General features: G+C 39.9%; 3 protein-coding genes across 3 annotated transcripts in view; 1 reads left to right on the forward strand and 2 right to left on the reverse strand.

Moving 5' to 3' along the window:
- LOC145440245 (uncharacterized) overlaps positions 1–26,917 on the reverse strand; it is a 156,574-nt gene that overhangs the window by 30,983 nt on the left and 98,674 nt on the right. The gene's annotated exons all lie outside the window — the stretch shown is intronic.
- LOC145440904 (N-acetylgalactosamine-6-sulfatase-like) lies at positions 332–3,054 on the forward strand. The gene has a single exon (XM_080318674.1). The coding sequence runs from the start codon at positions 538–540 to the stop codon at positions 2,101–2,103; it is 1,566 nt and encodes a 521-aa protein (XP_080174800.1). The 5' UTR covers positions 332–537; the 3' UTR covers positions 2,104–3,054.
- On the reverse strand, positions 3,045–24,532 carry LOC145440903 (cytosolic purine 5'-nucleotidase-like). Its single transcript, XM_080318673.1, has 16 exons — positions 24,374–24,532; positions 24,121–24,221; positions 23,911–24,036; positions 23,746–23,851; positions 20,428–20,483; positions 19,760–19,910; positions 17,243–17,335; positions 17,011–17,148; positions 15,825–15,866; positions 13,817–13,924; positions 13,486–13,612; positions 12,335–12,497; positions 12,112–12,259; positions 7,932–8,021; positions 4,899–4,985; positions 3,045–3,999 (listed from the first exon to the last, which is right to left on the reverse strand). Exons 1-16 carry the CDS (start codon positions 24,374–24,376, stop codon positions 3,871–3,873), a joined length of 1,668 nt encoding a protein of 555 aa, XP_080174799.1. The 5' UTR covers positions 24,377–24,532; the 3' UTR covers positions 3,045–3,870.

Below are 26,917 nucleotides of genomic sequence, written 5' to 3' on the forward strand. Positions count from 1 at the left end.
CATTATTTGTGAACCGTGCTAATCATTTGCATAACATGTATTCAATGAGGTGCAATACGATATACTAATAAGCAAGGTATGGGCGGGAGGCGTTGCTGTCTTCAGATTTCGCAGATGACTTCTGTGCAGACAGGTACTTCTCCAATAGAGTTGCAGCCAATTCTATGTGATTGAAATTATCATCACCACTGGACAATGACTTGCATCGTACAAGAATGTCCTGCAATTCACGTACAATTGCGCCTCACTACTTAGTTGTGGATATTTTGATAACCAATTGATGTATGAAATAAGATGGATCTACTGTTGAAAACCACATAAGAACGTAGGTTGGTATATTGATCTTATATACGCGTAGTTACAGTAATGTGGATATGACTGCTTGTTTGTGTCCGCAGTTTAAAGTGATGTATAAATTATGTATCTATCGTCCTTCACATTCTAGTAGTGAAAGTGCTACTGTGTCATGAATGACTTGATGATCGTTATTTCTTGATTTATTAGGCATGTCATTGTGATACTAATACAGAACTGATAATGGAAATCGTGGTAGGCTTCGTCATACGGATGCATGCCATAGTCTTGCTTCTACACATCACGGCTACATGCGCACAGAAAAGGCCTAATTTTGTCTTCATGCTTATGGATGACATGGGTTGGGGTGACATTGGAGCATTCGGCAATCCCGCAAAAGAAACTCCATACCTCGACAGAATGGCTAGCGAGGGGGCTCTTTTCACTGATTTTTACAGCGCTAACCCGCTTTGTTCGCCATCCCGTGCTGCGATGCTGACTGGACGATTGCCGATAAGGAACGGGTTCTACACTAGTACTTATCACGGGCATAACGGTTACACACCTCAAAATATTGTAGGCGGGATTGCAGATTCCGAGATTTTACTACCTGAACTGTTAAAGGAAAATGGATATCACACAAAGCTCGTCGGAAAATGGCATTTAGGTCACCAAGAACAGTATCTTCCCCTGAATCATGGTTTCGATGAGTGGTTCGGTGCTCCTAACTGTCATTTCGGACCGTACGACGATCAAACAACACCCAATATCCCAGTATACAAAGATCTCGAAATGCAAGGTCGATATTATGAAAAGTTTTCGATCGATCGTAAAAAAGCCTTGTCTAATATGACAAAATTACTCACTGATCAGGCGCTGGAGTATATTCAACGTATGCATGATTCGGAAACACCCTTTTTCCTATATTGGGCGCCCGATTCCACTCACGATCCAGTATACTCATCGGCTGCTTTCCGAGGTAAAAGCCAAAGAGGAGCCTATGGAGATGCGGTAATGGAATTGGACTACAGTGTCGGTATGATAATCAAACTTCTGAAGGATTTGAAATTGGACGAAAACACGCTGGTGTTCTTTTCGTCCGACAACGGCGCAGCGATGTTGAGTAACAAATGCTGCGACGGAAGCAATGGGCCATTCCTCTGCGGCAAGCAAACGACTTTTGAGGGAGGAGTGCGAGAACCTACAATCGCATGGGGTCCAGCTTTTGTGAAACCCGGACAAATCAGTAACCAACTTGGCAGTTTAATGGACTGGTACATGACGGCGTTAGATATTGCGCACATACCATTACCGTCCGATCGAACACTCGACGGCATCAGTCTGAGAGAGGTCTTGGCAGGTGGAAAACGCGTAGAAAGGCCCTTGTTTCATTACCGTGGAAACACTTTGTTTGCTGTAAGATGGGGTCTGTACAAAGCTCACTACTGGACGTGGACTAACTCGTGGGAAGAATTTAACAAATACGGATACGAGTTCTGTCGTGGAGAATACGTTGCCAATATCACGACTCACACTCAAATGAATTACACGTCACGGCCAGTAATGTTCCATTTAGGTCGGGATCCCGGCGAAAAATGCCCGATGAAATACGATTCCGAATATGACGCAGCCATGGAATTGATTCGTGACGCGGTGGAAAGACATCAACAAGATTTAGTTCCGGGAGAACCCGTACTGGACGTTTGTGATGATGCTGTGATGAACTGGTCACCGAAAGGATGCGAAGCAATAGGCGATTGTCTCAAAAGCCCGCCTTCGAGGCCTTATAAGTGCGTGTGGCTTCACTGATTGTGTGCAGGTTATTCGGCAACTGACTCACTTGCAGCTTGTGCATGTGCTCGTACTGACATTTTTTAGATTTATAAGCACTTGATATGCACCGAACAGTGATAAAGTATTTCTACGTTTTTGGATTACGGTTCCCACGTAGATTTGCGTACGGTACTTGTAATAATTGGTCAAGTGGTTGTGATTTTAACCTAATTTCACTTCTACAGTTTTTAAACAGAACTAATTAGTTTTTACACTTTGTACTTTGTAAAGTAGAAAATAGTTTTGCAACAGGTTTGTGTGTGAAATATAGCCATAAGAAAGTGTGAATATAGGTCCTATTTTCGAAGAATGTACCTATTTTTATGGTATGTAGTCAAGTCATTTTACGTCAGTCCCGAAAAATGATTTATCCGGTTCCATCAAAATTGTATAAATACAACGCGAAATATTATGTAATGTAGAACCTGGCTGTGGCGAAGGGATCGGGAGATCGTCAAGTCAGCAACAGCCTGAATAAGATTGCGTCATTTAGAAAGTAACCACCTCTGGTCAACTGCCAGGAGTGTAAGAAACCTAGACCAAATCTACTTTTTGAAATTACTTTAGTTTTCATACTGCCATGTCTGTAAATTATCACTTTTTCATGTAATTCAGTAAAAATTTACGACAATACTTGTGCTTCGGTAGAATGCTTTGTACTTTGACCACCTCTTCCCTGCATACACTGACATGTTGACAACATGATTGCTGGCGAGAGTTAGACGTACTTTAACATGCAATCTTTTATGCTATGTTTTTCCCACTCCGCAATATGGGACTATTTTTGTCGTTTATAAAACCCTGTCAAGACAGGATTCAAGATCTCGTATACCTGTACTTTATCTTAAAATATTGATCGACGAAGCGTTGATTTCAGTGGAAACACCTTCAGCTCAAAGGCTAATAAAATCAAACCATCAGGTCGGAGTATGCGTTTACTTCAAAAACAAAGAATGTCACCTGCATAATGTTGGCAGCAGAATTGGATGCATTTCGGAGAACGCGGTCTGCAAAAACTGGAAACAGCTAACTATACAGTCAAACAATCTCGACATAAGTGATACAGTAATTGCTCAAACCTATTTTTCAATCATACAAATCGGACTTGAAGACACTGTTTCGTACCATTACGTCAGAAGTGGCTCGAAATATGGTGTGCCTCGTCAGTGAGAAAATTTGATCCGAGCAAAATGCAATAAAATACACTATATGCAAAGGGTATTTGGAACAGGTCTGACTGAAATATGATGGCATCGACATCTGATTTTGACAGTATGGTCATGTTACGGCTAGCTGAATATGTAGAATTTCAGTGGTATCCATAAATCAAGACATTACTGATAAACAAGGTCACCATGACTATACAATAAGGCAGTCTAACGTTGGACTTGGAACTACAGTAAATAACGAACAGGAGGTTTTTCTGAATTCACAGAACACCAAGAACAAACTTTCAGTGGGTTGGTCCAAAGACTTATCGTTAGAACGACTTGTACATATCAAACCTCGAACAAAAAATTTGCACTTAAACATATAACTTTTAGGAAATGTAATAACAAACGAAAGAGTGCATAACTTTACAATTCTTGCGATTACGGTTATATACAATAAATTTCTGAGGGTATAGAATACCTACAAATTTGCAAAATATACAAGATTTCATACACGCAGCGGTAAAAATATTCAGCTGTACCACACAAAGAATTGGGAGAAATTGAGGCATGTGACAGTCGCGGACGTTTTCTAGAGAGATTCATCTGATTCGTCATCTTCATCGTGAGTATGGGTGATTTCGGTTGGCTGAGATATATCGCTATGTCGACCCTCGCCATTTAATATCGCATCGCCAGCAGTAACTTTACCTTCTTTAACCTAAAATAGCAGAAATAATCAATTAAATTGCATGACGTAAATTTGACATCAATTAGATATAATATATTCCCATGCAACTTGACAATACTTTTTCAATTACAACCTCACTCTCAGTCATGGCACAATTTTGCGGCATACCTCATAGGACAATTAACAAATGTAGAGTGGTGATTCGTGCGTCTGGCATCGGATAGACATGCAAATTAACCGAGTTACACCAACGAAAATTATCCTTAGTGGAATTGGTTTATGAAATGAGTGTCCTAATCAAGTCTACTCCTGTCTAAAGCTATTTCGAGATGGTAATTGAATTGTGATTAATATATTCCAGATATACTGATATTACAGAATTATGCGTGTATCGATGCTGACATATTCCAACAGTAATTGTAAATTAGTAACTAGCTTTGAATCGCTTGACATTGCGTCAAGGTGGCAATTGATTATGCACACTGTGCATCGACTGGAATTTTACTATATTACCTGTACCTTTCAGACTATCTGAAAAAACCAGAAGCACTGCACATCAAACACTTATTTCATCCGTTTCAACAGATTGCATTGAAAATTTTGAAATAAAAACAACGATAGCGTCAGTGAAGCTGGCCAAATTTGATCTATTTCACTATATTGACTTGTGAAAATTCGCAAATTTCACGCAAATAGGACTATCCGTTTAATTCCCAATTCAACATCTGGGCACTTACAAATAGCGTTATCGCAACCCAAATGTATACTGACAGTCCAGGAACCACTGCATTATAGTAAATAAACTGAGTCGGATTGTTGTGAAGCACCTTTTTATTTTTAAGAGTAATGCAGCCCCATTCTTCAGCGGTAAATTTTGTGTACAATGCAGTGATAATGCTTGAAATGGGTTGTATTATAAACTGATTTACCTTGTGTTTGCTTTCTCTGTTAGCCATCGGACTCTCCAGTTCTTCGCAGTAACGAGATTCATGATCTACCGTTGATTCGTGGGGCATCTACAACAGAACAAATAGTTTGTGTTTGTTACATTTGGGTTATACCGGCAAGCGTGTAGCTAGTTTGATACCGTGGTACATCATTAATTTGACTTGCAGATCCGATGATACCAAATCTCGAATAATATCCCAGTATCACAAGATAGAAGATCAAAAATAAGCAACAAAATATAACTAGATACTAGAGCAGAGCACTATTCCTCTATACCAGTGGTCGGGAACCTTTTTCGTCGGAAGAGCCATATTGACCCTATATTTTCCATTTTAGCTCCCAAAGAGCCATACATGCCAATCAACTATTATGTCACAATGGAAAAATGGTGACGTCATGGTAGCACAAGTTCGAAATCACTACATGGGATTCGTCGTTTGCACCTATTTCCTCGGTAAAAACTCGTACTAATCATGCTGATCGTCTTATTTGAGTAATGAGTATGCGAGACTTGAGTTACATAGATCATTTGTCAGCTATATATTTTTAATTGATTTGAACTGAGTGGCCTGTCATATTTTGCGAAGCTCAAGACAAGTAACATTTAAAATTCCAACAGACGTAGACAACAGTAAAAGTGTGAATATACTTTTTACAAGCTTTTTACAGTTAATGCATATTTTGGTGCTGCATCGTGGCTTTGTCTGGTTGATAATAATTGTTGTTCATACAAAATTTGAGACTTTTTTCAGTTATACGAGATCGTAGGTTCGTCTTGATGCTTCTCTTAAATGCGAGGACCCATGATGACGTACGTAGGTGGAGCCAAACATGGTCCAAATACAGCAGTATAGATACACACTGTGATGTGTGATGTGCCAGTGACGTGGGGTCAGGGGAGGCACCTGCCTACTAGACATTTTTACTACCAAATTATTCGAAAATAAAGCGCGAAAGGAGAGGTAAGGCATATGTGAGGCACAGCCAGGCCATGTCTTACCTTACCTGTAATAGCGCAATTCGTCGTAAATATCTTGGAATTTATAATAACTGATATCAATCGAATGTAATTGTCGCACTGATTCCGATTCGATTTCTCAATTCGGCGGTATCATAACGTTGCGCCACATGCCGATATTTTAACAGCGACTACAAAGCTACGTTATCAATCAATAACGTGGAAAGCTATGGCGTTGTTTGTAATTTGAATTTGTAATTGTGAATGTCTCTTCCACCCACGACAGTTCATTTCTCGCAGTAGATCAGGAAGAAAATGTGTATTTGAAAACTGCATTGTGATGCAGGGGCCGCCATGTCTCCTATAGTCTCTTTGATCAATCAACGTATCGTGCAATCCAAGATTTCGCGGCGGGTATATCGAAATCCGGTGTTATATTGGTCGCTGGTGATACAGTAGCTTAAATTTGAGGATTTTGAAAAGGGGGCCCGAGCCCCAAACCCCTAATCCGCAACTGTATAAACCTCTCAAAGACATGTTTATACTACCACAAGAACAATTATACTGGTGGTGCTGAAGATTTAATAACAAGTTGCTGCAGTTTTGATAAATTAAGCACAAAATCAAAAATTTCGAAAAGAGCCATATCTTATGCCCAAAAGAGCCATAGGTTACCTACCACTGCTCTATACCAATGGTTCTCGACCTTTTTTGCTTGGGAATCGATCAAATTTCAAAACAAAGCCTAATTTTCAGCAAGAAAGTGACGTCTTAGGTTTGAATGTCCGTTTTTTTCTTCTCATGAGGGGTGCATACGGTAATTCTGTCATTTCACAATAAATTGAGTTCTAATTCAACAATTCGCAAGCATTTTTTTCGATCGGGACACGTGTAATCATAATCACAAGTCTAATCAAAATAATCATAATCATCGGCTGCAATTATTTTCACCTGCTCGAGACACACAATGTACATTACAATACACAAGACACAATGCGATGTACTTGTACCAGTGTTGGGAGACTCGAGTCATGACTTGACTCGAGTCAACTTTTTCGTATGACTTGACTTGACTCGAGTAACTTTGGAAAAATGAATTGACTTGACTTGACTCGGAGCTTCAAAAATGTGCATTGACTCGTGACTCGGAGCAATATTTTCGAGTCAATTTCAAGTCATTAAGTAAGCGGTGTCGATTAAATCACTGCATCTTGTGTATGTTCGGATTGTTCGAGATACGCCGGTGTCACTTGTGATAACAACCAGTCATTCAATGATTGTATGTTACAAGGTTCCTCAATTGTTAGATCACAAATAAATTGACCGCAAAGTAGAAAATTAATCTAAATAGCAATGTGTCTCTGATTCTCAGACGGCTCAATGCTTACATTGCCCAGTGTTCACATTTGCCAATCCTCTTGTATCATTTAAATCGAACGAATATATTGTGTGCGTTTATATTCTCACGGACGTGTATATATGGGTAGCCTAGGCTATTGTACCTTATCAATTTGTTTCAACTTCTCGAAGCTTTGTATTAGGTCCTATATTTTGACTGATAAGAACTGACTGTAGTATGTAGCTGTACAGTTACACCTTCTTTTTGCATGTATATTTAGCTAGATATTCGTTATTTGAATGAAATAAATGATTAATTAATCTGTCTTTCATACAGCTAGCAAATGTAATGACTTTGAATCATCACTCATACTTCGAAAATTCAATTTGACTTGAATTGTGACTTGACTCGTGACTTGACTTGACTTGACTCGACTTGACTCGAGTCACCTCCAAAAAATTAGTGACTTGACTTGACTCGAGTCATCTTTGAAAATCGATTGACTTGACTTGACTCGAGTCAAAATCTGCAATGACTCGAGATGACTCGTGACTCGAAGGTAGTGACTTGATCCCAACACTGACTTGTACCTCATTCGAGTTTAACTAACTGTTATCAAAACATGTGTCCAACATAATATGACTAGTTCTTGTCGTAGGGTCTTGTAAATGTGTCAAAATATTGAATTTGATCAGCGAGCAAAACACTTCGACCTACCAGAACGGCCGGCGCCCTGAAGAAATAGCAGAATGGATAATGCAGTAGGTTTATGAAGGTCGACGCGTACAAGTCCGCATATCTTGTGATCTGAAATGGGTAAAGAAATGTAATAGGCAGAATCATTGATTGTACTCAAGTGAAAACAGCATCTCCAGGTAGGAGAAGTACTTTAGTAAGTAGCTCTTGAAAATAGATTGGGACAACAACGATGAGCCAATGGCAATTATAGGTAGACCACAAGCGATTTGTACTCAGTGCACTCGATTGAAAAAAGCAAACACGGTCTTTACCCCACTACCCAGTAGTGCTTTGCTACCAATAAACAGCATGCTAGTTAGACAGTACCATTCATGTAATCATATTTGATAACATGGTGATAGATGGTGAAAATGCTATCCATGTGCCACAACTTGACTTGGAAATATTTGTTGTTTTCACTCAGTTTCAAATCTGTAGTACTACAAAAATGCAGTGCTAACACTTTCCTCACAAGCCGTTGGCCGCGTTTTTGTCAATAGTACATTAAATGCACGAGACTTGTTAAAATATGGGAAGTGGGTTGAGATTCAAAGCACATATCTGTCTGAAAGTTAATTTACAATTACTCCATTATGTTCATTTGGTCACTCAGATATATCTTGTACAAATAATCATATTTTGTTACAAAATCGCAAAGTTGTCAACGGCTTGCAACAGGTTATCCTAATACACCCATCCTTTCCTAGTTGTGATTCGTTTGCCTTATGTATTACAATGTGACATAATCCTTGTTATGCCTTTTTTGATTTGGATATCACTCCTGGTGGTGTATATGTTGATAAAGGAGTGTGTTGTTTTGACCGAGTTTTACACTACTGAAGAGTCTCTTGACTGAATGACTATATTTCAACCCAGTCAAAACAACATCCTTCTTCCCAGTCAACAACATACAGGGAGATACCAGAAAGAGGAGAAAAGGCAAAATAAGGAATGTTACATCACATTGAAACACAAATTTCAATTCAGATTGAGGATGGATTAAGTTTTGAAAGAAACAGTATTGGGAACACATCCTTCAGGTACCAACTACACATGGGAAACTGACTGAGAGCAATTAACATGGCAAGCAGCCTATCGCAAACACCATGATGAAGTATTATCCGGCCCCAGAGGTAGTCAGTAAGCAAGTACTACTTTTTCGCAGTAATCAAGTAGGTTTTCTTCCGCTTCTACTTGAGCAGATTTTTAGGTAAAATTTCTCACTTTTCACACTTTGGATTTAGAAAGGTAAAGAGCAGTTTTGGGATAAGTTTGCATCACTTTTGAAAGAGAAATTGTCATAAGAACAATGTGAAATAGGACCACATCAAGGCCACTGAACAAAAATATCATATTTTAGGAGTTTACGTTTTCGTAGATTAGTTGTTTGTGGCATCTGAGGTGTTTCTCGACTGCAATGGTCATTTACACCAGGTCAATATTCTCTATTATGTGTCCGTAGCTTGCAACTTGTAGCATGGCCCACTTCTAGGCCTTTGTAAGACACCGATAACGTGGACAGAACTCGAGGAGCCTATAGACCTCGAACATTAGTGAAGGGATCATGGAGTCGACCTTGGTCTGACTCGAGCTCGCAATCCATCATCGTTGCAGCTGTGGACTGTACCACCATAGGCGCCGAGTTACGGGGTGGCGGCCACCCCATACAACGAGATTAAACGACCGCCGTCGGCAATTTCAAATCATCAGCGCTGTCAATTGACGATTCCATGATAGCGCCTAAATGCCATCTATTTACCATTAACCGATACGCTCGCGACGACGACGAACGTACGTTGGCGACGACGAACTAGTGCTTAAAGCGCCCAAATAAATTGTAATCCGTGATTAGTAATCAGACAATCGAAGCAACCTCGTTTACGACGTCGATTTCACGTTCCAATTCTTCAAATTAAATTGTATTTGCGCCCATATTCGACGATTCGTTACAAAATAAGTCTTGAGTTAGTTCCGTGATAGTCTCTTTAATTGGAGGCGTGGATCGCGAAATAGGACAGTGTGTTTGTGTATGCCTGCGAATTGAAAGTCATTCCTGCGCAAAGTGCGCATATTCATTACTCTAACAAAGCTTTGCCAACTTTTATCGGGAAATGCAACAATGCAGCTCAAACGTCGTTATAATGTGCAAACGATTGTCGCGATGTCAGACTTGGAACCCATTGTGCTGTACGCAAGTTGAGGAATTACTGATTAGATGTGCGCTTTCTCGTTTGCTATCATCTGTAGGCTACTTATTTTTGTCTGCTTTATACACTCGTTCTCGTATTCCCTCGGTGTCACTTGTCAGTGCTTGATTTGTGCAGTGCACGGCGTTGAATTACGTTGTCAAAATTGATGCAAAACGAGATTCTCGGCGGCGCAAATTCTGAATTTATTCGATCAGTTTGTACGGGAACCTTCTATGTTCCAATAAACTTCATTGCTGGACGGACGCTATCGAGCGCAACCATATCGCGGATCGAATTTCAAACCTTTGAGTTATGTATTTCTATTGATAGGGTCGCGGCAGGCGCCCATATTGTTCGTACTGCAATAACACGTGGATAATTAAAAGCGCACCGTTTTACGATCTGATTCCCCGGGCCCCGGGCTGATATTAACCTGCGCGCTGTCGGCATAAAAACTAGGTGCGTATAGCCAGGAAGTTTCTCATTTATAACTTGAAATCCCGTCTTTTTTGAAATGCCAATTCACTGATTCGTATTATCGATGCTGCGTACTGCAAATGAGCGAGAATCATTTGTATGCGAAATGGGTCATCGATATCTCATGCGCATCGTCGGTGGTTTGATTTAGCTCGTGTGCAAGTGCATGCAGGCCTGCTACCGTCCGCAAAAACACTTTCGCCAAACAGCAACAATCTCCGAGTGTAATATTGTTTGTGTTTATGTATCTTTTTGATTAAAACTTATGCCCGCGTCTGAACAAATTGTGCTCGTTGCCATTGCCGAATCTGGGTATTTAGGTATGATTAATGCACCTTGTAATTGTAATTATTGCAGGATTGCGGCATGTCTGCAATTTCGTTATCAGCGCAACTTTGCCAGCCGATTGTACAGTCCGATAGAATTGATCACTACTATGTATTTCTCACAGCGTACTGATGCTGATTTCAGCAAAACTAGCGATACTTATTAGATGTACAAATTCGACATCATCGTTAGAAATGTAGATTTCATAGCGAGCTCTGAGAAACAATCTCCTATCGCGATTTGACGACCAAATATAAGTACACCTTCTACAAATTGAAGTGCATTATTAGCATCGAGGAGGGCCGCTAGTCGCGTTTAAAATATTTTGTTGACCATTTTTGTGATAAATATTCTCGGAACGCGAATTTGTACACTAACAGTGTTTTATTGTGCGTGCCTGCTAGTTAGAATTTATTCCGGTGACCATAATATTAATCCAATTATACTTTGTGAACGTAAATCGGGAAATGCAGCAATGCAGTCAAAATCGATATTTCAATCAGCAACCCATTGTCGCGATGCGAGCTACTCAATAGCAAGTACAAATCCATTGTGTTGGCGCTAAGTGATAATTACTGATTGGCCGCGCGCGTTTCTAATCATAATTCTTGTCTGTCTTTCGGGTTCCAGAATTGCCGCACAGTGTTACTGCTCACTTGCACAGTCCAGCGACGAATGCCGAGCTCATGGCAATCAATGTCCTAATTCCGCGATCATCTCAGCGGGAGATCGCGTCGCGTTGCATTGTGCGATGCGATATGCGTGCAGTGCACAGACGAATCTCGCTAACTCGTCGCGGACCCGCGTAATACTGATAATACGACTTCATGAATTGCAACTGAATATTAGTGTCAGAATGATCATTTCAAAAGGTTTTGCGTTTCAACAGGAGGGGGTTTCGACACCCCCCTGGCTACGAGCCTGCCGCCACCCCATGCAAAAATAAAAGTCGGCGCCTATGTATACCACTACGCTACATCTGTTGCGAAGATACATCTTCCAATCTTGAACGTCCTCCTACTATTAACTGGTAAAGTATTCTATCTCTCAATTGAACCTACTCTTTGAAATTACTCAGTTTAAGATCTACTATTAATTTTGACATGTATTGGTAATCACTACTTGTACTTGTAATTGAGTAGAGTTTTAAGTTAAGGGAAACGTACCTGACTCGCGAAAAATGTCTGTCGAGAACCGCTTCGGAACAAACTTCCAAACATGCCGAACGACATATCCAGCTCGTGGACAACCTTCCGGACTCGCTCCTGCAACACCTGGATATCGGGAATTTCCGAGGATGCGCTGTCGAGATTCCTGGTAAAAAATTAACGCAAACGCTACTCGTACCATCTAATTAAGTCATCAGTAAGTAGTGAAAGTTTTGTGTACCTGTATTTTTCAACGATTTGGGCGTCCAGTTCGGTTAACTGGTCGTAGCACTTTTTCTTCTTGAACCACACGTTTGTCTCTTGCGACATTTCAGGAATAACGAGGAAGGTGCGCCAGCCGCGTCGTTTTTTCGACTTGAGTATGTCGCCGAATATGTGGTCGCCTAAAGCAAAACCAGAGGGATAATATTGAGTCATTGCTTGCCAGTTTTTGTTTTGTATTAGAATAGACTTTTTAGGGATCAGAATTTACATATACATTGCAATAACATATATATAAAATGAAAATTTAACAAAATCTCAAGTGTTTCGAGCTGACACTCTTCAATGGAAATCTTCAGCAAATGAGGAATTTGAAAAACTATGTTGAATACAGCCAATAAATACAATCAACTTTTGTATTGGACAGATGTATTTCCAACACACAGTCGCTAGAAGCGCAAAATGTCAGCAATAACAAATATTTTTTATCTCGGCTGAGGTGGTCAACCGCAAAGTACTTCAACTTTTTCGGAGAATTTGAGTAGGTTTCTTTTTTGATAACTTCCACTTCTATTTAGACAGCTTTGAGTCAGTCAAACTTCTTACTTTTCACATTTTGTCAAGTAGAATTTACAGTTTGGATGGTTCCACCCAACTTTTAGGAGTGATCAACCTGTGATATAATGGTAACATAACATATTTTGATAACTTGCAACTATTTATTGAACTATCAGCCATATGCATTAGAGCTGGTAATTCATCTTGCAATTTTGAACTTGTCATGAGCGGTTGATAAATAACAGTTTGCTGCATCTTGACCTAATCCACTTCTCCAAACTAATTAATACAGTGATTTCAGACATGTCTACTCCATGTAGTTTTAGCGTGTCTTGAAATACTTCCACTTGCCCCTGAGCGTTTCTTTAATGACGTCGTAAGAACAGCGACATAGGGAAAGAGCCTAAACACACCTACGACACTTCGAAACGTGCTGCAACAACTGCCTTTATTGCCATCAAATGATGAAGTGTTAACAACAGTGTGTAATCTAAGATGGAAATTTAAAAAACCACAAATCTATCGATCATTGTGTAACCAATCATACCTCAAGAGCACACAGCGATGTTAAACAGTCACCGGTACCCATTGTTTACCGACAGATTTACTCACCGATATACAATATTTCCTTTCCCTTCGCCCCCATAAGGTCGCACACAACGTCCGAAGAACCACCGGAGTATATCGTGCCTTCCTCATGCGATCCAGTGAAATGGCCCAGATATAGTTTGCCTGTACTCTGAAAAGAATGGCTAATTTGACCGAGGCGTTACATCAATCGATATCGTACGGGTGTGTCTGCCAAGGTATTTCACGCTGAGGTTTACAAAGGGTGTTGCTTATTCAATATATCAATTTGCTAAGAGCATTCCAATCAATACCAGAACCGCCCCAATGAATAATAGAATAGTCTGTCAGTTTTCAAAATGCAAAGTCGTCTCACCTGATCAACCTGCCTCAGAACGGACCCCTCCGTGAAAAATCGGGGTTTTCTCGCCTCGCATACAACCAGGTCGAAATACGTCACCCAGTTCCGATGAGCTGTACCCGGCTGTAATCAGGAATGTAAAAAGGATTCAATGATGCGTATGACATTTGGGTCGAGTTATCTTATAGTCTTCTATATAGATATAGAATCGTAGGATGAGATTTTAATATAATAATATATACAGTGTCCCGAATATTTGTCGAGATGCGACAAGCCCCTACTGATGTTGACAAAATATGATATTTTCAAATCTTCAGAGACTGGATGTGCTTTTTAAGCAATGTAATTGCGCCGGAGGAGTGAAATTGCAAACTGAATGACTGCTAAATCAAAATGCAGTGAATTGCTAATGAATAACTGCAATGGTGACATTGCTACAGGAAACCAGCATGACGAATACATTCCTGTTATAGGATTCGTTACCACTTATGAATCATTGCAGTGTGGACTTAATCTTGAGACGCACATTTCTTGTAGCCACGCTCGAGCAGTCAAAATCTCTATTATATCATGAAACAGGTTTAAATGACGGGAACAAACATGACTTGTCAACAAGGCAGTTATTTCCTGTGACGCGACAATAAATTTTGCACTCAATATTTTAGCAAGCCTATTTCCTCATCGATAAGCTACGACACACGAACGCATGCAGATTTCCGAAAAATCTGATATTGTTATTACCTTCTGCTCGTATTAATTTTGAAGTGTAATGATGGCCACAGCACGCGTGTGATCCATGCAAAATGAAAAACAAAGCAACAGGAGATTAGTAAACCAACCCGAATTATCCATCAAATCCACGCAATGAACGCCAATGCTCTAAATGCTCTAGTACTCTATATGAGGGCTTCCCAAACTTTTTTTTGCTTTTCAGCGAAATAAGATCCATGGCCAAGATAATTGCATTCTATATTACTAGCCTATCACTGATCAACTGCTATTTTTTGAGTAGTCCTAGTTCTAGTTATGGATTTTGAAAAGTGAGCAGTTCTATTTTTAGTTCTAGTTGCTCATATCAAAAAATAGTAGTTGTGGAACTAACCCCATTCTTTTGAAATGCCGATTTTATCTCCTATATCTCATAAGTAGCTAATTTGTGATTCAGACTAATTTGTAATTCAGAAATTGGTATTAATCAGTTATTAGTTACTAGGTAGTTGTGGATGAAAGGTTGATAGCTGTAGTGGTAGGCCTACATGATGAAAATCCAGTAGTTGTACAGGCCTGCGGTCAGTGTCTGCGCTAAGTCTTCAGATTAAGCCTTCAATAATTTCACAGCAGTACGCCTACTTTGTATGAAACTGGTATGCTCTCTTGAGTTTGGGAAGCCCTGTTCTACATGACATGAGGTCGGAAAACAATCGCAAAGGTCCACTGAAAACATACCAAGCGTATGTCAAAAAGGAAATCGAGTTCATTACCATGAGACAAAGTGCAAAGATCACTTAGATAATGTATGCTGATAGCTATGTGACACACTAACCAAACCGGTATCTACATGAATGTTAAAAGCCAAAAACAGCTGAAGACAGTTGCATCATATCTATATAAAGTTGCATCATGCCGCTGATTTATGAAACTGATGTCACACAGAGACACTTATTAGATTAGCCTAAAGAAGGGTAAATCAATCAAAGGTTCCAAATTCAATGTATGGGATGTAATACCAGAATTGCCAGTGGCAACAATATAGCGCATACCAGATTGTTCAAGATTAGACCACAATTTACACAGAAGTTACAAACTAATGCGGCCAATCTACACACACTAGTCAACAGAGCATCAGCACAACACAACAAAAGACGAAGAATTTAGTTGCACTTATACAGAACACACATCACAATTACACGGATCAAAATTGCTTTCAGTTCATTGTGATACCAAGGGATAAATCACATTAACACCAAAACGCATATCACAATATAGGCTAAATTTCACATTAAGCACTGAACTTGATACTTACATCAGGACCGTGTGGAAAGTCAAAGAGGTAAGTCATGATTTTCTGCAAAAACAAATGGCCAAAGGATCATTAGTACCGTAAATTAGAACACCAACCAGATGAGCTGGAGTATATTTGCCTGAAATAAGGTCAACAATAGCAAGCCCTTTCAGGACAAGTGCTATTGACACAAGCATACAAGCGTAGCAAATGTCAACAGATATTTCACAATTTGCACACACACTTGCAAAACAACAGGGTATGATGAGAGATCTGCTGACTGTGCTTATGCTGGAGTGATCTATTTTTTTCAAGTCTGCAGCGAAGGTTATTCAAGTTCAACTTTCTGAATTATCCATTACAATGTAGAGTTGTGTTACCGGTATATCTAATACAATGAGGTTGTCAGAAATCTAATGAAATTGACACACGGCTATACACAGCACAATACCGAGTAAAACAGTGCCAGTCTCAATAATTGATCTTCCTAGACTGGGTAAAATGAAAGTTTTGCCAGAATACACGGAATTGATTCCGGCTTATAAGTTGAATCTTGTTAGATAATCAAATTTGATTGCCAATCAAAAGACTAGTACCATATTTGATGTCTACGCCATCGTCAAGTACCAGGTAGTGATGTGTCCTTATCAGACTTGGTTTCGATCGCTATTGCATTTATGGCTTCTTTGAGGCACAGAACTTCAATATACAATTGTACATACTAATCAATTGTGTACATATATCGTTTATGCAAATAATCCAATTACCATGCAATCTTGGACAGGTTTGAAACTAACTTATGAGGGTGCAGTAATACTGCATAAGACACAGGTTAAAACCTGCACCATAATATACGCAATAGTACAATATTACCAGTGAATCGGTGTATGCATGAACGGTGCATTGCATAAGAACAAAACTATCACATATAATGTTATTATGTCTCAGGCATGCATGCCCATTTCAAAATGCAGGACCTCAAAGTGAAACTTTCCACGCTAGTCATTCGGATAATATAAATAGTACAGTAATATGAACACAAAGTAAAGTCAGCCAAGCAGAGCTTATCCCCTGAGTAGCCTGCCAAAGCAGCGGTATTCCAGATCACTCGCCACATCTGATGACCAAAATCATTGAGCATGACCCATTGCCCATACAACTTAAAACTAGCATCCTTCACACAGTGTGTACCGAGTACGCCACTTACATTTGTGTAGTTGTAGTCACTATTGGTGATCAACATGACCTTGCCGTGTTTTCGCATTCTGTCGAGAAGCAATGGAAGTTTGGGTTCTTTCACGACGTACCGATCCAGATCGCTGACCGTCCTTTCTTTTAAACTTCCCTGATTTAACAAAAATCAATTTTACGATATTCTTACTAGTATTTCGTAGAGATTTGATTTTGTCTCGGAAATTTCAATACACAAGCTTACGAACCTTCAGATGAACGTAGTCCACAGCGCTTCGTATGTCGGCATGAATGTTCGAATATGTCATTCTCAAGTTTGCTTTCTCGACACCCTGCTTTTTCTGTGACAGAATGCAGCGCAATCAGAATCTCAGCTATAGGATTTCACATCAATCCATGGCAATCATTATCAGCAATAGTATGGGAAAAAGCACTTCTACCTTTTTGGAGTATGTGGTAGGGGAGAGGAGGCCAAGATGAGACATGCAATTTATTCTTAGAAAAATTTTCTGATGGACAGATTCCTTCAACTATGTTGTTCCCATAATGTCATTCGATAGTCCTACCATATTAACAAGGCAAACAGATTTGAGGTAGGGCAGAAAAATGCCAAAAACTATATTTTCATAGTCTATGTCAGTCATGTGAATTCATGTTTGTAAGGGCATACCTATCATAGCACCTCATATTATAAAACAACATTACTGGAGCCGGTTGAGTGTAATACTAGCAGTGTAAACATGCACTTACCTCTGAAAAGTAATAGACAGAATTTTTTTATCCAAGTTTGTACTATAATTGAGGTGTGGGGGTAAGATGAGACAAAACCATGGGGGTAAGTTGAGACATGGGCATCAGAGGGTTTTTCTATTGAAGGCCTCGCTAGATTCAAAATTTACTGTTGAAGAAACACAAAATGTATTATTTATCTTGTAATTTACCAGCTGTGACATTACAAGACAAAATAATAACGAAACTCTTATTGTTGCTGGATCTCGTGGATAATTGGTTTTCGATGTCATTTAAATTTGTTTATGATGTAAAATTCTTTTTAAAAATGAATTATTTCATGATTATTATATTTTATTCACGATGATGCTAGTTGATTCATCGTTTGGGATGAATTGGCGGTGTAATGAGCAAGAATTGCTTTGTGTCTCATCTTACCCTCACCTGGGGGTAAGTTGACACATTTGAGCAAGGATTTTTGAGGGCCAAGAAATCCATCAGTATGCTGTTCAATATAACTCAAGCCATAGTCATAAATAGTACAGATCGCTGGCTTTCCATTGGCACCAAAATTAATCCTCAGAAGGCAGTACTCTTTGAGTGGCGTTGAATTATCAGAAAAGTGTCTCACCTTGGCCTCCTCTCCCCTAGATATTGCCTACTTGCACTACTTACTCTATTGGTTATTGTTTTAGACTACTGCCTCTTCGGCAACAGTTCAGTTGGCAAAACTACTCATTTTTCACAATTTAGATTTTGAAAGTAGAAAGAAGCTTCATGATAAGTTTGTATTTTTATGAGTGAATTTGTCATAAAATACCGCTTGATCATCTGAATATATTTACAAAAAATGCACCCATTTGTAGCGCTATGGCTATTGTGTATTAGTCGTGAAGACGCAGCCTAGTAGCCACCTGATTAGCTGCTATCACTTACAGGAGCAGGTCAGCCCGTTTCCAACACAGATAATGCCAAATATCTCGGAGTTTTACTGGACTCGAACATGTCCTGGAAGAGTCATATTCAGTCCCTAGAAACTAAATTATCACCGAAGTGCGGCCTGTTCTACAGCCTTGGGCGCTTCATGCCAGCATGGGTTCTCCTGATACTCTTTAAATCATTAATCCAATCGAAGTTACATTATGGCATCCTCTGTTGGGGGGCTGCCAGTAAAACTGCACTCAAGCCACTGCAGAAACTACAGCATAAAGTGCTCCGAATCATAGCTAGGGCCCCAAAGGGGCCTGGCTGCCCATCCAATAAGTCGCTGCTGAAGAGATTCGGCGTCCTAAACATAGAAGATATGCGGAAACTAGAAATCGCCAAGTTTATGTATCAGTTTCACTGCGGTCGTTGCCCCGAATATTTCAATGACTTCTTTACCTCTGAATCAAAAGCGCACAAGTACAACACACGCGCGTCCACGTCGTCCAAATATCATATGATCGACCGAAAAGATCATCGCTCCATCAAATATGCCGGACCTGATGTGTGGAACAGTATCCCGCCGGCCATCCGACAGTCGACGAGCATGTCCACATTCAAGTCGAAATACAAGCAATTACTACTAAATAAATACAGTCCATCCTCAAGATTACCGGACCACGACTGACCTATCGATCTCGCTTCCCATGACATGCCGCCCTATTTCTTGTCGCTTCCTTTTTCTATACTGTATTCTTTACTTTCATTCAGTGTGCATGCCTCCTCTTTACTACGCCTAGGCCAAGGTGGGTGTCCGATTCCATTGACAAATCCAAGTCGCTTCGACATCTTCCTGTCTATTCATTGTATCGCATTTTTTGTGGTGTATTGAACTGATAAAATTGCTAATAAACCAATGATGATGATGATGATGACACGTTTTGGAAATTGCTATTTCTACTTGTAATTAAACAGCATCCAAGATTACTTTGACCACCTCTTGTTACAGGTCTATACACAGGTTTTATAACAACAGGCAACAGACTGCTATCACCGCAATTGCAATGTAAATATGCACCCAATGCCTATTGAGCAGTGAGCACAGATCTTACCACAACATATCCTTCGCTTTTGCAGAAAAAATTGACGACGCACGCATAAAGATAGATTTCTGGCAAATTGAACAATGTGTTGTATATGAAGTATCTTTCGGTATCGTCCATGGTGATGAACTTGTTAGGGTACAAATTCATGACGTCGGCACTGTAGCATGAAGAAACACCATTAATACTCGCATACCCTGAAGTCATTGTTCGCAGTATTTTAGAACGTAAAAGAATTTAATGTATGAGATACCCAGTTATGAAGTATATGAAGATTGGAGAAAAGTCGAGATATCAAATTCAAATTTTTTTTACGACGCATACTTTCACGATGAAGTCGACATGATGTAGGTCTTAAATCTAGGCAATTGTAATGCAACAAATGTAACGTAACTTAATGTTTGGCCCAGATAGAGCAGGTCTCATTTTGTCACAAAAGTGACATGCAGTAATGCATCATAAAACATCGTATAAAGTCTAAATTACTAAGTCCAATAGCGAGTTCATTATAGCAAAGTACTGCAAAATGACATACCATATACAAAACTGAAAATGCACCGTTATAGATTTAATCAGCAGAATATCTGAAATTCCAATGGACAAAGGAAATATCCAGAAATACAGCGACATCAATTCATTCCTTCGAAAAAATTACCATAACTAAATAAAATACTCACGCTTTCAAAAAATGGAATCCGTGGGCACAGACCAAAATATTGCCATAGGAGTCGACCTGTAATCCAGAGCAGAAAATAGGTTGAATATCAACATAGCACACCTGACGGGTCACAATTTAATCCGGTGACAATATCGCTTTCGATTACAAAGCAGGTGAAAGCAGTAGCCATAAACCAAGATGCTAAATAGTGAGATAGTGTACAAAAATGGACATTCCGTACATAGTGAGTACTCGGCGTGACTGCAGCAGGGTCCATACAAGAGTCTACTTAATGGGAATGGTGTAAATACAGTCAGTCAACCATGAACGAAAACATTCGTACCTTCGGTCACCTACCTGCATTGATACGAGGTCATGAACTCATTGGAAAGGTCATGGCCGCTTATGCATCACATTCAGTAACCTATCCCATCTGCAAATATTTTCATTTGATGCAGTAGAAAAAATTATAACTAGCAGAAGACTGACAAGACACTATTCTTCAATCCAAAAATTATAGGTAAAGATGCTGATACGTTCTCTAAAATGATTTAGCAAACTGATTCCTTCCACTAATTTCAAATACAACCCATGGGGATTGAAATCACCGCATGACAAGGCGCGTTGAAATACTTAGCATTGAACATTGTGAGTCACTGGTAGCATGGCAGGGTTATGACAACTTTCATGAACTGCTGTGAAACATGATTATTCATTTGCAAGAGTATCAACAGTGATTCTCAACCTAGCACACTCTACCACAGGGGTCACCAACACGCGGCCCGCGGGCCGCATGCGGCCCACGAGGTCATATTTTGCGGCCCGCGACTTCATTTGAGATTTCGGAAGAAAGCTAACAAACCATTTTGAAATGTTGAAGTTTACAACAGTCTCAACATATTGTTGTTGTTGTTTCAAAATAAGCTATTTTCCTGTGCCCAACATCACTATTCGTCACCAGCTAAAACGGCTTTGGCGATGGAAACAGCATTCCAACGAGGGAGAATAATCAGTTGATATGAATGGGCTGGGCATATTGCCTTGACGTGCAATGGCCAAACACTGCCAAGACTGAGACGCTTAGAGAACGGCATATAGTGCAGTGGTTCTTAAAATGGCGGTGTGCACTAGGGATGGTGTGAACCTCTGAAAGGTTCAGGTTCGTGTGAACGCGAACCTTATTGAAAGGTTCTGTGTGAACGCGAACGTGAACCTCATGACGTCACGCGACGTCATATTGCTAATTCCAACCCTATATTTCAATGAAGTGATAGCCTATATTAATGTACACGATACCCAACGACGATTCGGGCCCCATAATGGCACAATACTGAAGTGCATATTGACGTTTTAAACGTCGCTAAATGTATCAACTGAGGCAATCAAATGATATAATAATCCCATAAATCAATATCTTCCGTCGCTTCGCCAACAATTTCGACGAGGACTTGCCCGGCACTGTAAGCTTACGCCTTAACGGTCCAGGCCATACCCGAAAATGTATTCGGCGTCTGAGTATTGCTACATGAATATTGCGCAGAGTGTAAAACGGGTTTCTATACTTGTTACCGCTATTACTCCATTAACAAGTTATACAACAATAGCCAACACCCTAATCGCACGGATTTGGTTTTTACGATACAGCAAACATGTGAAGACAAGATTGACCCCGTACGATACTAGATTTTTACATCAGAAAACGATATCGATTGAATAAGGATCATTCGCTATCTACATGTAGTGTATTTCGCACTTGATATTGTGTGATTGCCGGTCAAGTTCACAGCAGAGAGTCACTAAAATTCACAAACGGAAAGCTGGATATTTCGAGTAAACTTTTGTTAGAAAGTAAGTAAAATTTTTGAAATTGTCAAGGTGTTGATCGTTTATGCTGCCAGCGCCATGCATAGAGCGGTTCGCAGTTGAAATGCAATAAATGTGAACCAAGTAAGTTATAATGAAGTAAAAATTGTAATATATATGAAAACGGTTCACAGTGCAGAACCTACCAAGGTTCTGTTGTGAACGCGAACCTCAAAATTTCCGAGGTTCACGCACAGAACGCGAACGTGAACCTCACGTTCACACCATCCCTAGTGTGCACCTCTAGTAGCGTGAAATCATCTGAAAGGGGCGTGGAGCTGAGCTGAATTGAAAATGTACATGAAATTCATGTGTGTGCTCCGGAATTCTTATTGTAGAATTCTCTCATCAACAGTCATAACTTTCCACGCCATCAAACTATCCATTGGGGTTGCTAGCATTCTGGTTGCATTTTGTGATATGACGATAAGGGGAGAGCGAAATTTTTCAGAATCATAAAGAGGGGCGTGTCTAAAAAAGTTTGTGAAACACTGGCGTAGGGCTTCCCCACAAGATCGAGCTTTACGTGGAGGTGGTCTTTCAGCTAGGAACGTATCTCGACAGCCCTAATATTGATTCCTTAGTCGCTGAAAAGCGTTTTCATGTATCGTACACAGCTCAGAGTTCAAAATAAAATGAAATTGATGATCATAATTTTTGTTGTATTTGTATTCCTTTAATAGAATATTACTTCTTTTGTGGTCACTATGCCCATTGCCTATGTTAGGTAGCACGGCGTTGTACTGACGTAGAGTTTTAAAACGTGGTTGCATGGTTTATATCGATATTGAATTCATGCGGCCCGCGACCGCTACGAAATGTGAAAAGTGGCCCGCGACCCGTTTTGAGTTGGCGACCCCTGCTCTACCACCATCTTGGTGGTGATGTCTTGCTGTGTGTTATTCCAACACATGGAACAGAATTGCTGGAATAAAGGCCCGAAAATAGAAACGCTACGAGTGCGAAATACGCAGTCAATTGTGGAAAATTGCAAAAAAACATGAAAAATTATATTTAAACACAGTTGAAGCTATACAAAAGGCCAGTGTCCCCCTAATGACACAAGACACAAGTACCATGGTTGAGAACCACTGGCTTATAGGGGCCGGCAGACACAAGTTCAAGTACCGGTACAGATTTTTGGGGATGGTACGTTCATTCTATTTCGGGTCTAGTGCAGATCAGAAAAACAACTTCTGTATGCATTTTCTGGGAATGAGGGGCCTGGCTTGTAAGTAGAATTTGATTAAATTATATAATTTCTAATATTCTACATCCCTACAAGCGCCCTCACTACACATCTTCAGATTTCTCAACTACAAGACATTTAGAGAAATCAATTTCCTCTACCACAGTACCACATAGCCTGCAGAGAATCGGCTAAGTTAACTTATTGGAAATAAATATATATCAACTTTGGATTCAATTAAAATAGAGCAATTACGTAGCTTAAATTGAAATAAATAGAAATTACCTTCAAGAAGTTTCCATAATGAGTATCCAACACGAGACCGCGAACAACAAAGTCAGGATCATAAACGCAATTTTTGAGCTCGTCAGGATATCCGCATTCCACTAGTCTGCCATATTATCACCAAATGAGGAGAAAATTACACAATACAAAAATATAATAGCATACCTGTCTCTTGCGAGATCGAATCCCAACGCTTCATACTGTGGAGACTTATAAACTGCTAACGTGTAGTCCATATCGAATCCAAAGATTTTAATTTTGGACAAGTTCAAACTTCTGTTGACAAATATTCTGAAGAAAAAAGATCACACCATCGGTATGACTATTTTCATTTGCTTTATTGCTATATTAAGTTCCGGCATTGTAGAAACAAACCTGTTCGTAGGGTCTCTCTTGTACAATTTCTGTTCCGCATGGTTAGATCGTGTGACGTCTGCGAATCCATTAGAATGGTTACCGTTCACAGACACAGCATTCTGGGAAAATAAATAATTACGTAATCAGCATTTCTAAAAACAACACGAATTGGTAGGAGTGTGCAAAGATGTTTAGACAACTGCTAATATAGAGAGATAACAGATTAAGTACGACTATCCAACACGTAAGTTAGTTATAAACTGTGACTTACCATCTTCAACGTGACAAGTCTTTAAAACTTTTCGAGGCGTTATAAGGATTTATGTTGTAGCTTGTTTCTATAAAACACCAAATACAGATGACTAATGCAACTAGTGAATAAACATTAAACAACATAAGATTACTTGTGACTGTAACCAGTTAAACAACCCGATCTAACGGAGCTTGTGTTTTTCTCAAAATTCATGTATGAAATTTGATTTCATATCATCTATAACAGGGGCGGGCAACATCTCCAGTCGGCGGGCCGGATATGGGAAAATTAAGTACTTGGCGGGCCGGATTGCTCAATCGATACATTATTCTCCCATTTATCCACATATACAAGGTGTAAATCGCAGGGTTGTAATGACTCGAGTCATGACTCGACTCGAGTCCGACTCGAGTCACGATTTTCTGATGACTCGACTTGACTCGAGTCATTTTTTCAAAATACGGAAATGACTCGACTCGAGTCCGACTCGAGTCACGATTTTCTGATGACTCGACTTGACTCGAGTCATTTTTTCAAAATACGGAAATGACTCGACTCGACTCGAGTCAATCTGTGTATTGACTCGACTTGGACTCGAGTCATTGCGCATGACTCGAACCAAGTCATTGACTCGAGTCTAAGACGGCCAAGACCGACATTTCAGTGTAATTCCAGAGCCAACACACTATTGGGATTTCGTCTGTTGGTACTGCTACTTGAAAATGCGACCAGAAACTGCTAAGAGTGAGGAAAATTGGTATATTTTAAATGCGAACCATTCGATATCACCAAACAGAGTTATAAAAAGTGGGTTTACCAAGATTTTAACTGGAAATTGAGCTGTGAACACGGTGACTTGGACTCGGACTCGAGTCATAATTCCATGACTCGGACTCGACCCTCTGCTCGCTGACTTGGACTCGGACTTGACTCGGTGGTGAATTGAAATGACTCGACTTGACTCGAGTCAAAACTATAAAAGTGAGATTGACTTGTGACTCGGAGCCTTGTGACTTGGTTACAACCCTGGTAAATCGTATTTAATAAATGTATTTTAACGACAGCAAAGTCACTTCAAAGCCATTTCTCGCCGATAATGACGAAGACAATTTGGATTTGAGAACAGCATTGTCATACAGGCGCGCCATGTCTGCTTCTCTCTGATCAATCAATACACGGTGCAATCACTAATTAAGATTTCAAGGCATTCGATAATCCCGGTACCCCAAATTTACCAAGATATCAATTCATTAGGGCTGAGTAGGTGACGAGATAGGGTCGTTGTTCAACTGTGTGGCCTATTTTATCTCGATATTGAATTCACACGGACCGAGACTTCTACGACATTTGAAAAGTGCATCGCGACCCATTTTGAGTTGGCAACCCCTGGCATAAGCGGTGTCTTACAAAAGCCTAGAAGTGTGCCGTGCCACATGTCGGCGACTACGGAATCAAAAATAAGAAATATCGGCCTGGTGTAAATTACCATTGTAGTCGACAAACAACATGATTACCACAAACGATATTAGGGTTGAGTACATCGTAAATTCCTATAATGCATGTCTTCCCGCTTCGACGAACTTAAGCGGAAGCTCCACTATCGCACGCTGCGCAGTGCACACTGCACAATGCACTGCACATGCATGTATTTAATAACAGTCACTAAGATTTGACGTAGTAAGCAAGTAGCGGGGAATCTCGGCAGACTAGCCGCGGGCCACATTATCATAAAAGACGGAAAACTGTCCGCGGGCCGGACAAAATCCCTTCGCGGGCCGGATCCGGCCCGCGGGCCGTATGTTGCCCACCCCTGATCTATAACAATCATTATAGTTTGGCGTGAACCGTGAATGTTTGATAAGACAACTATCCATGCATTTTCAATCCACAAAGATGGGAAATTCTATAAAATTTCACAATTCATAGCTGTTATCATTTCATATGCCTCATCACCTCACCGGCAATAATCTAAGCGTATAGGGCACAGCCCACGTTAGACAAATATTTACAACAAAAGCTTCAGTGAATTTCTCTATATATTTATTATATAATAAATCTTTAAACTGCAGAATTGAACGATATTTAAATTATCTAAATTGAGCCTGTCAAAACGAGAAAGGGTACCGAATATTGAAATGTATTGCATTGAATTTGTAATTTTGACAGAACTGGGTGATTACTGACAAGAATGAGCAATGACGTCCGATATATTTACATGTCAATATAGCAACCTAGTTGAGTGCATTTTAGGTCACCGTTTACACGAAGTCAACAAACTGACGTAGTCAGAGTGAGCAAACAATGAATGGTAAGGAGTGGCTAGGATATTTAAGTTCCTGCTAATGGAAGACTGAATGTAGCATAAAAGTATAAAACACCATCATCTTTAATAAATATTCTATTTCAATGAATTTCGACAAGCTGTAAGGAATTGAACAATTGTTTCATCAGACTAAACATGCTGATGTCAACCTTGCAAATACCCATTAACCATATATAGCCAGTTAGACACATCGCAGCAACAGCAGAGATCTATTTTCATTGATACTGGCATAATGTAGA

This window comes from Botryllus schlosseri, chromosome 6, assembly GCF_051294905.1.
Source record: "Botryllus schlosseri isolate E-star chromosome 6, Bs_hap1, whole genome shotgun sequence".
Taxonomy (NCBI): Eukaryota; Metazoa; Chordata; class Ascidiacea; order Stolidobranchia; family Styelidae; genus Botryllus; species Botryllus schlosseri.

Bases quoted from the DNA above. Each gene is read 5' to 3' on its own strand.
- LOC145440903 (XM_080318673.1), bottom strand. The intron at 19,911-20,427 runs GTGAGTATTTTA...TTCATGCTACAG, and splicing joins GGATTCCATTTTTTGAAAGC to TGCCGACGTCATGAATTTGT. The intron at 12,498-13,485 runs GTGAGTAAATCT...GTTTTGCTTTAG, and splicing joins AAAGGAAATATTGTATATCG to GCGACCACATATTCGGCGAC.
- LOC145440904 (XM_080318674.1), top strand. From the start codon at position 538: ATGGAAATCGTGGTAGGCTTCGTCATACGGATGCATGCCATAGTCTTG.